General features: G+C 41.1%; 1 protein-coding gene across 1 annotated transcript in view; it reads right to left on the bottom strand.

Moving 5' to 3' along the window:
- Positions 1-6841: 6841 nt before the first annotated feature.
- The window catches only part of GALNT12 (polypeptide N-acetylgalactosaminyltransferase 12), a 46958-nt gene continuing 42300 nt past the window's right edge, over positions 6842-11499 (bottom strand). Inside the window, exons 10-11 of the mRNA XM_014938437.1 lie at positions 11333-11488; positions 6842-8648 (exon numbers count right to left, since the gene is read on the bottom strand). Coding sequence (XP_014793923.1) covers positions 8511-8648; positions 11333-11488 — 294 coding nt within the window. The 3' untranslated portion in view covers positions 6842-8510. The remainder of the gene's footprint in view (positions 8649-11332; positions 11489-11499) is intronic.

The raw sequence follows: 11499 nt of genomic DNA, 5'->3' as shown, positions 1-11499 counted from the left end.
CCCCCCCGCCACAGCCCGCCCTCCCCCACGCGCCCCGCGGAACGCGCAAACACGCTCCCACTCCGGCTTGGCACCTCCGCCAGCCCCCCGCACACACACGCACACGCGCAGCCCGGGCCGTGGCAGCCCTGCGGCACGCAGGAGCCGGCGGTTGGCGAGAGCAGAGTCGGGGGTTTTCGATTTTTTTTTAGCTGTTTGGTGTTGGTTTTTTATTTCTACAGAACTGGCGGTTTCTTGAGCCTGGCACCGCTCGTGGCTACAAAAAACCCCACAAAAAACAAGCACAAAACCAAACCCCAAGGCTGCAGCAGGACTCTTGAGATCCCCCGTGGGTCGCCACAACTCTGAGAGTAGCCTGGGGCGGATGAGCCCTTTCCAGGACTGTCCTCCCAGCTGGTCACCTCCACATCCCAACTATTGGCCAACGCTCCCCACCTTGCTCCCAGCGTGTCCCCACACCCCGGGGAGCTCATTCCCACTGCCCACCCTCCGCTGTGCCTTGCTGAACCCCCGGTGAGAAAACCCGGGAGGCCATGCCCTGTGTTCCACCCTGTGTTTCAAAGGCAGGTGGATCCCACACGGGAGGTGTCACCAGCAAACCTCAAAGCTGTGCGTAGCCCTGTCTTAGGCACCTCGCTTTTTACACATCTGCATAATTTTCCTGAAGTCACTCACAGCAAACCTTTGAAGATCAACCTAATACATCTAATTTATATCGTACATGCGACGGTGGCATCTGCGCAATAAATTGGAAAGAATCTTCAGAGATTAATAAATTCTAAGATCATCATGATCTGACCTTGAGCTAAAAGGCATCAACCAGTAATCTCGTAACACTCACTGCTTTACTGCCTTTCCCTTGACACCCAGCAGTGTTGACTTAGAGGCATCAGTAATGAAGAGTCCACCACATCTCTTGATAAATCATTTAAATCATTAATTAGTTTGCTAAGAGGTGTATCTCACAATTTGTCTTATACCAGCTTCCAATCATTAGTTCTCATCATGCCTTTATCAGCTTAAGGAGACATTGTATCAGTGACCTTCTCCCATGCACATGGGCTAGCAATCACTGCATTTTGCTTTTGTAAAATAATTAGACCGACTTCTCCTCACCTCAGGAATCCTCCCTGGAGGTGTCTCCAAGGCACCTCTCCTTTTTCCACGTAATATGGGAATTGGCCCAGTTCTGACTCTGCAACCCGTCAGCACTTGGCCACCAGCAGCAACCTCAGCATCTCCTTATGCACCACCTGCTTCCAAGGGCCAGGCAGGTCGGGAGAGCTAATCCCTATAGGGAAACCAGCCAGATCTTGCACCGAGGATAAATCAAACTAATGTGCTTTATTTGTACAAACTTATTAGTAACTTACTTGCCTCCAGAAAATTGATTACATGACACCAGGAACAGATCTTCCTAGGACACCAACAGGAATAGGTGCCATATTGATTTTGTATAATGTTATTTTCTAATCAGAATTTCATATGCTAAATGATGTTTCACCATTCTCAACCTGATCTGCCATAGATGCCAAGCTTGTTTGTCAAAATCTGTTCCACAGAAAATCATTCCTCACTGCTTGTATCATTCTGTGATTTTTTCCAGTACTTGGCTACCAAGACTACAGCTACTCGCATCGCTTTTGTTATCATCTTACAATATTGGCAGTATATTAACACACACACTCACACCGTCTCTGGAATGTCATCAACTTTCTAAGCTTTTTTTTTTTTTTTTTTTGTTAAAAAGCCATTTCCCAGTTTTTGAGAACTCAGTCTTTCTGAAAGAAAGCTTGAGTCCAAAATATGTGGCACAACAGAATTGATACCTTGAATAATATTAGCAACTGCTTGACATCCTTCTTTGCTACAGATGCAGCAGCCAAATGTCCCTTTCTTATTTTAAAAATCAAATGCACCTCCTCGCTTCTTTCCAAACACGGGTTGGAAAGAGTTATTGCAGAATTCCACTTAGTATAAAGCTGGAGGCTTGTCCTCACGTGGGAGGCAGAGCCCAGCTGCTGGTGGTGCCCACGCAGTGCACGGGGAAGTCGGATGCTGGGAGACAGGTCAAAGAAACACACCTGGGGAGTGCCGTGTCATGGGGCTAAGGCTTACTGTGGAGTACAAAAACAGGTCCAAAAGCAGGCCCCGGAAACCAAGATTTACTCCTATTTGCCCAGAAAGCTAAGGCAGACTTCTCAGAAGTAGTCTCTGATGAGTGTCCTCATTTTGGGGGCACTTGGCAGGAGATCCTTCCTGTACATCATTCTGTTCATCATTCTGTGTATAATGGGAACCCTGGGGTGCCAGTTTGTCTTGTATGGCCATTTCTGGCTTCTAGGTGGCCACCTTTGGTCAAATGAATCCCAGCTCCTACGTCTGAACTGCAGAAGTCTGGAGTATTGCTGGGTATCGTTTAAACCAAGCAAAGCCACACTTCAAATTATAGTATTTAATAATGTGGTACTTCTGACCTTTAATCTTTTTGTCACTGCATTCCCTGCCTGTAAAACAGGGGTGCTCTTCCTGCATGGTCATATTGTGAAGACAAAGCAGTAAATATTTGGGAAGCACTAAGACACTGTAACATTCAAGTTCCATTAAAAAAAACCCTAAGAAAATAACCATTATTTATCAGACTAGGGATTTACTATGGGGAAGTAAATAAGGCCATATATTGAACAATGAGGATTAGGCAAAACTAAGCCTCTCAAAATCATTCTTGTGTGCTCAGTGAAGCATAAAAAGACACTTTCCACATCTACTGTTAAAAAAAAAACAGGGAACATAATGCAAGAAAATAATGTAATTAAAGACAATAGGGTAATAGATGCGGTGAGGCTAAATTTAGATTTAACAAAGAACTATATATCTCACGTTTTAAATATTTCATTTGCAATCCTATCAAAAGCTTCCACGTGCTACGCATGTAAGTTTTCAACATGATGTACACATACAGTTATATTTTGTAAACCCTGCTTCTTTCCAGTTCTCAGCACTGAGAAATTTCTTCTTTCATAGTTACTATCCTTTGCTTATGTGTAACAGATGCCCAGGTAACAGCTCATTTTAAATAAAAGGAGGCCTAAAGGAGAATTGCTCCAAACTGCTCATTAAAGATTGTGTCAGACACAGCCACCTGCCCACCTGTCTTTTTTTTTTTTTTTCTTTCTAAGAAATCCCCAGAATGTTTTGCTACCATGAAATCAGTAAAGTGCATCCCCTAGGATGAAATCCTCTAAAGTAGCACACATGCTTTATCCATTATGCAAAAAGACTTTATATTCTTATTTGGTGGTCTACACCAGGCACCTTCTGTAGCTGTTTATTCCTTGTTGGCTAAAAGATCAGTTCACAAGAATTGTAAATCCTGTTCTCTTTGCTCAAAAACCAAATGTCACTTTCATCCCGGAATGCTACCCAGTCACTTCAGCATTTCAATTGTGTGATTCCTTCAACTGTATTTCAGTAAAAAGTTATGTCAAATATCTTTCTGCTAATGATAATTTCCAATTTCTCTCAGTCGTTACTGAGTCTTCTCACAGTGTATGCACAGTTAACATTTTTGTTCTTTATATATTCTTTATATTTGCTCATCACAGAGTACCTAATTCATTAATTTCACGTCTAAGTATCTGTACTGGTATGACTCCCTTGACCACTTTTTTCTTCAGCTGCAACTTAAATACCTTCAGAGTACGGATGAGTTCAAGAAACCCAGAAAACTGATTTTTCCTTTACCGCCAATAAAAAAAAAATTGCATCTCCTGCAAGTCCTCTTCCACTCTGGGAGATGGTCTGATGCTACATGAAACATGTCACACTGTCAGGCCAGTAACTCACTTCCTGTATCTTCCATCTTCTTGCTTTTGGAATTAGGAGAATTCAATGAGAAGGTCCTGCCCTGTTTTCTTCTCTAACCCCCTTTGGAAATCCTGGTAGCCTCTAAAAGTGTGTCATCTACAGCCACGTCATTCCTGTTGGTGCTGACTAGGACTGGTCTGAACAGGCTTTGTCTATTCATATAAATGTCAGTGAGTAATGGATTGGAAAAAAAGATTGAAAACTGTTGATCTAGGCATAGTAATTTTAGTACTGCATATACATACATAATTGTTTTCCTCTGTAAATGGGAAGTGGAAGAATACTGCAATGCGCTAATTCAATCCCAGCTATTGCTGGTGCAGTCAACTGCTCGCACCACAACAGAACGGGGGGAGCTCTGCTATCCCTCTCTTCCCTCCCTCCCAAGGACTTCCCCACCTACCCTCAGCTAACTTGTTAGCACAGTAAAAATTTTGTCTTTATTACGAGCCTATACAGCATTCTCAAATGGTGGCAAAAATCCCACAGTTGCAAGTGTATACACACAACTGCACGATCCTACAGGCTCTCTAGACATCCTGACTGCTACATCTTTGTATCAGGGTATCAGAACAAAGCTCAACTGCAAACTAATTTCATCATCTAAAGGCTTTAAGAGAGCCAAATGAAATTAAAAGAACACCAGAATTACCAACCCAGCAGCATCTCTGTGTAACTGCCCATGTTTCTTACATAGGGAATGGGAGCACAATTCCATCAGTCCCAGTGTTACCAACCAACATGAAATTCCCCTTCCAGTAAAATCTTACCACTTATAAATATAACAAAAATTGAACACAGTTTTGAGTCTTTGTTTCAGCAGAGCTAGCAAGAAATACTGCTTCCAATTCATGTTGACCGATGGGTGTACAATGACGACTGCTGTTCAGGGTTTTTGTGCAAGCTGTAACAATCCTCCATCATAGAGCTTCAGTCAAGACCACACATACAGAGGTTTTAACGGTTTCTTTCCTAGAAGGAAGGTTGGTATACCGTTTGCTGTTGAAGTGAAAACTCGTTAAGTTCCAGCCCATGTTGAAGACCCACAATGTTTAAATGGAAGGAGAACAGTGGAAGAATAAAAGAAAGAAAACAACAACAAAATAGTTACCTGATGAGTTCAAAGAAATATGATAAAGAATTAGGCACCAGACTGCAATCTGGATTGCTTTCATTTTTATATATATATAAAGGAATACAAGGACTAAGAAACAAACATTTTTAAAAATAACAATGTATTTATTTTAATTCCAAAAAAATCAGCAAATCAATCGGTACTTACAACCCCAAATTCTCGTTTTGAGGATAACACCATCAGGCAGTTTCTAGAAGGTTAAAGAATCCTTGCATATTACTATTCCCCTCACGAGGTGTATTCAGCACATGATATGGACAACTGGGAAAACATTTTGCACAGTTCAGTTTTGTGAAATACGTCTCCTGGCCTAATCTTTTGCACCTCAACCGTGTCAAATATGCCCCATACCTAGGGACATCCATGGAACATCAGACAAGGGGAAGGGAAGAAACCTGGAAGAACACAGAATCAGGCTGATCTAAAAATGGGCAGTAAACATGGGAGGGGTTGTATTCACAGCTAGGCAATGAGGGAGAAATAAAATCCATTTGGAAGACAGATTTCTTCATCTCTACCCTAGAATCTATGACATACTGTGCACTGGGACGATATCTTCTTAGGACAATTAGTTCAGTCAATCTCTCTATATTTAAAAAATGTCCTTTCTTGTTTTTAACAGAGTGATGCTACAAAATGGAAGAAGGACCCTTGAGATTTCCCAGTTAATGCTGCCAATATTCCATTCTTTTAATCTAAGGTTATCAATAAACTTCAGTAGCAAGTTTTGGTTTTATGGGTGCTTCACATGGTTAGTGGCAAAGGGGAAAAGAAGTGTGGCTTTAAGCATAAAAGGAAGATGAATACTAAGAAGGGGGGGACCTACTGGTTCTTGATTTGGACTATGTGGAAAATGTTCTTCCCTCTCTCTGTTTCAAAGAGAGCAATAGGAGGACAAAACCAGATGAAGTATTGATTTGCAACTGAAGTGCTCCAATTATTCCATTTCCGTGAGGCATCCAGCCTCTTCTCTCCTGAGGAGAAGCCCAAAGTCTCAGCAGGTAAGCCTGACCTCCTGCAAAAGGGACTTTGGAGATGTGCATTATGACTCAGATCCTTATGGAGTCCTTCACCCTCCAAAGCTGAAGACAGACATTAACACAAGTCCAGTGCATTGAGAAGAAAAGGATATCAAGGAGAAGAATGTAAGTAGATGGACTAACAGGCCAACATAGGGGAAGCAAGTTGGTGACATTGCTAAGTTCAGTGTCTGCTTTTGAACTCAACATAAGTGTGTTTGCCTAGAAAATACTCAACCCAGGCTAGCAGGTTTGCTGGTATATGGGAATAAAAAAACACCACCCCACCACCCCCCCAAAAAATGGCTCAGCTGCATGTAACCAGAAGCCCAGAGCATCAATAAGTCCCTCTAAACAAGTATAGAGTGGGAAGACGTATGGAAAATAATTTCCAATTACTAAGTTTCACTGGCATACCACCATCTGGTGATGAAATCTGGAAGTCCCAAAACGAAGAAAATCTCATTGATCACAGAGGTCAACTGTAATAGCTGGGCTCTCATTAACTTGCTAGTATAGTTTAATCAACAATCAAGAAGGCAAAGCAAAAATCAACAGAAAAACCTTGCTGTGTTGCTGGAGCTCTCTCAGTTCTCTCACGGAGCCATCCAGATTTGATTTGTGGCTCCACGAAGTGCACACCACTGCTGCTAGCAGGTGAACAGAAGCATTACTGACTTCAGAAAAAGGAACTTGAGAGACCATAAAATAAAGCTGTCTTCTCCCAAGTGCTGCAAGGATCAGAGCCTGAGATCAGAGAAATGATTAAAAAAAAAAAATCAACTGACCATAAGAAAAAAAAAAGTTGTCAAGACGGTTCTCACTCTACTGAATCACAAAATATTTTATTAATTCTAACATCAATTCAATCAGTCCAGCCCACAGAGACAAAACTTCAAAGGTGCTCACAAAAACATTCCATATACATGGGTTTAGAAGGACCTTTGGAAGAATCTACGTATGCATCTCCTACAGGCTGAAACCCCTCCCCACACACCCTAATCATATAAATAGGTATGCCAAAATGGCATGAGCTTATGAGGATTCAATTAAAAGGCTGTACATTATTTATAGAAAACATGAACAAAGGCAAATAACAGAAAACATCCCAAACTAATTGAAACAGATGCCAAGACTTCTGAGAAGAAAATGGTTGAAATCTTCATGCTGTTACACATAAGCATGCCTCCAGCTGATACAGAAAGAAACTTTCCATATGAGCTGAAAGCCTTTTAATCATCATTGTAATTATGATGGTCAATGACCAAACACATTGCTATACACACTACTGTCTGGCTGGGTAAGGCAGATCCCACACACCACAGCAGAAACCATCTTGAACCACTGCAGATGAAACCCTATGTTTTCAGTAGGACTATATGTGTTTACATGACCAACTTATCAGAAAAGGAGCTCCCAGACAAAACACATTATACCTGAAAGACAATTCTTTTTGTATTAATATCAGCTGCATAGCATATCAATTAGTTGCAAAACCATTTATGTTTACATAATAATTTTTATATAAACCATTTAAACATTTACAATTTAATGAAAGATATAATTTCTTAGATTTGTTTTTTCTAACTAATTTTGAAATTTGTCTAAAGAATTATTGCTAGGTCTGATCTTGAAAGTTTGATGCATGTTGAAAATCCACATAATGTTAAAGTGAGTCATGCAGCCTGTGACACAGCTGCATAGCTAGACCCATGTGAATCCAAATAGTTTTTCCCAGAACATCACTTTTAAACATTGTTGCCTTATTTCTTGAAGAAAAATGAGAAAATCCCCATTTTACTCCAAAACCAGACTTAAGCATGATTATAAACTTGGCAAGTGCCATGAGCATCTAAATCGTCACAACATTTTATGTATCGCATTGTCAAGCATGTGCAATCTGTATGCATCTAGATTGTTATTTGTGCAAAAACGTGCAGACCTACTCTGCCTTCATGTGCAAATCCACACTGTCTTTAGTGAGGGTTTTGTGGTAGTCACTTAGGGCAGAATCTGGCCTACGTTTACCTTCTTGGTATTTAAAAGACAAGAAGAATTATTAACTAGTATCTGTTACAAAGGCCCAACTGCAGAATGTTTTAGTAGAAAAATAAACATTTTAAGTTATTAGCAGATAACATTAGTGCAATTATTTTGACTGCCTTACCTTCACACAGTAGATTAAAAAAAAAAGATATTGTCACTTGTGAAAAGAACCTAAGACACTTCAGAAGCAGTTATGTAGCTGCCAAATAAAAAGAAGAGGAGCAGATTCTGTGCATGGTATAACCACAGCACTTACTTTACGTAGCTCTCAATGCTTAGTGCCTTTTAATGCTCCAGAAAACAAAATTGAAGGCTTGTAAACTAATTGCAGTTCTTTCCATACAAAAATATATCACTTAGGTGATGATTTTCAAAAGGCCGACTAACTGCTGACTAGGAAGAGAACGTCTTCATATTCAGCCGCATCCTAGATGACACCTGAATCAACTTCTTTCTTTGAAGAACCATTTTTGGTAGTCCGAGTTGGTACACGGTCGTAATAATGGTGCTGGGTTACCATTGTGAGCGTTTGACTGGGCTTGTACACACTTCTGGGTTTGTAGATGAAACAAAGTACCGTCCTATAAAAGACAGAAATAATTTTTGCTTTTCAGGTCTTAAAAATTACAGGCATGTCACTGTGTTTTAAAAGTAATGGAAGACATTTATAACAAATAAATATCACACATATCCTTCTCATGGGTCTATGCAGTGAAGTTAAAATGCCTACCTTGAGGATCTCTGAAACTCTATCAAAAGACCCTGCTTTTAAACTCAGATTAACATTGCTTTAGAGTGATTTGTGTCTTGACATCTAAGCCTGTGAAGGATGTGCTAACTTCATTCACTTCCACTGCCTTTTGTTACTGCACCAGAATACAGACAGAGAAAACCAAGGCCAAGGACAATCATTGCCCAAATTCACCAACTTATTGCACGTGTTACAAGTAAAATGTAAATGTTGTTAGTTAGGTGTAGATGTTGGATATATTTTCAGAAAAAATTTTAAAAAATTTCCCCTTTCTTCATAGGGTATATTTTTAGTGGAAAAGGAAAAAAATAAGCGTGCTCCTTGACTGCAGATGCACGTGGAGTTGGCTTGCTTTGCTGGAGGGCAGCACAGCTGCCTCAGAGGTGTAAGGTCAGACAGGCCTCCACAGTCAGATTCCCTAAGAACACGTTTTGAGGCCTCAGGCCCTCCTATTACAGGAGTCTTCAAGAACATTTCATCTCCAGTTCACATCGCTTGCTCCAATCTGGGATCGCTGTCAACCATGATAGCGAGCTGCAAAAAGACAGCGTAGCCAGCTGTAGAGAACCACCCTGCTCTGAGACCCCTCCTCTGGCCCAGGGGACTCCCACACCTACCCATCTCCAAAGCCTTTGGTGGCTTCAAAAGAAAAATGCCAACACCCCGTTTCTGAGCACAACGCTGACTCCTTTGGAAGCCTGCTCCTTCCACCATCAGGAGTATTGCACTAATTGCACCTCAAGCCACAGCCCCTGATGCCCAGCAGTGCATGCTTGCTCATGGGCTTGCTGCTGAATGACTTTCCTGTTTCCGTCGCTATAATTCAGCTTTTTGAGTGGACTAATCAATATCTGCCTCACTCATTCTTGACTCGGTGCCCGTAAGAACTTAATTCTTGCCAGGCTGCTGGGAATGCTGTTCAAATCTTTGATTATGCTACATCTATAAGGACAGCTTTTCCAGCATCTGACACTGCTCTGCATAAAACAAGAGAAATGTGGCACTGACACCTCACCCATCACTTGCCTTGAAAGGTGGGGACTGGTGATTTTGATTTAATGTGAAAGAAGAGGAGGAATTGGAGCAGAGCAGTACGTTCAAAATGCACACGGGCACAAAGTGATCACAAGAAAGAAGGAAGATTTAAAATAATTCCTAAAATTTCAGATGCTAAAAGTTAATGGTTGGGAGTGCAAAGGAAACAGACGTATTCCAAAACTATTGTATTTTCTCAATTATCCCCTGAAGTGACTGAGGACTATTCAATATGTGTCATCTTAGGGATTAATGCATATGACCTTGAAAAAAAAAAATTTCAAGTCAGCATTAAGAATAAACCACCATAAAACTCAGCCTTTAAATAGCTTGTTTTACTCAATAATATCACTGTGAGCTTCAGTCTGGACAAGATTTAGTGAATGGACAGTAGTTTTCATATTTTTCTTTAGAATTTATTCTGCCCCCTATCACTGGTGGTAGTATCTAAGCATGAAATTTGTCAACTGTGGAGCCTGTAGAGTTTAGATGCATTATGCAGACACATTATGTAAATATACCATTTTTATATATTATGTGACCTTTTCCCATAGCCAAATAATAACACTCCAGAACCTAACCAAGGCCATCATTTTTCATTCAATTTATTTTCTCTCAGGCATCTAGGAGCTCCTTCAGAGATTAAAAACGACTAAACACAAGGTTTCCTAAGATCACGTTATGTTTATTAAATATACTCCATACTTCTCAGTATCCCTCCCCTTTGGGAGTAGGCATTAAGGCTGAAAAAGACAGGTAAAGATTTTCTAAGTCCCCACAGCCAGTAAGATGTGTCCTGTGTAGGGGTAGGAGTAGAGCTGAAGGCATTTTTTGATGGTACATCAAATTACACTACTGCACATTACACTGCAGAAAAGCTCAGGGAGCACTTCTGCTGCTCACAGGGAGGGTCACAAGAGATGGTTTGCAAAGGAGAAGGGGCAGCTGCTCAAAAGCAGAGAATAGTGAAAGGTAACAGTGGTATGTGATGTGTCAGAGGTATATGGTGGTATAAATGCTGGGAAATAAAAGAAGTCAATGAAAGGAGAGTAGAAGTAGGCGAGCCATGGGCCTGGCTGGGGAAGGGGTATATGGAAGCACCTCAGTTCTCATGAGAAGACAGTAGGAGTGAGATGCAAGGGAGAACTGAGAAGCCCACAGAAAGAGCTAGATGTGGACAGGGCAAAGAGACATCTCTGTCAACCTCTTCAACTCCTTTGAGGTTAAGAAGGGCACTTTTTTTCCTCTCATCTTCCTATTCTTTATGATTGGGCATACTCTTCACCTGCACACTGCTGCTACCCGGGTTCTACGTTCAGATATTAAAAGCCAAAACAGCATATTTCTCCCAGAGATCTATGCCGATGTTGTGGCCTGCATGATGTGTAGGCAGTAAGATAAAAAGAAAAAAACCTCAACAATTCTCCTTCCACCCACTCCCAAAAAAGAGCAAACCCAAACCCGAGCAGGCACACTTACCTCTCTGAAAACAAACTTCTGGTTTTCAGGAATACTGTGGACATTTTCTTGACACAAGTACATTGTCAAGTAATCGGTCCCTGAGTCGACTGCTGCACAGATTTCTGGCTGTCGAGTGTTGTAACGTATCTCATTACGGGATGTGTACTCGAAAAACTACAAACCCA

This window comes from Calidris pugnax, unplaced genomic scaffold, assembly GCF_001431845.1.
Source record: "Calidris pugnax isolate Ruff unplaced genomic scaffold, ASM143184v1 scaffold13, whole genome shotgun sequence".
Classification (NCBI taxonomy): Eukaryota; Metazoa; Chordata; class Aves; order Charadriiformes; family Scolopacidae; genus Calidris; species Calidris pugnax.
Note: the sequence above shows the minus strand (reverse complement) of the source record. Positions and strands in the feature narration are given on the sequence as shown.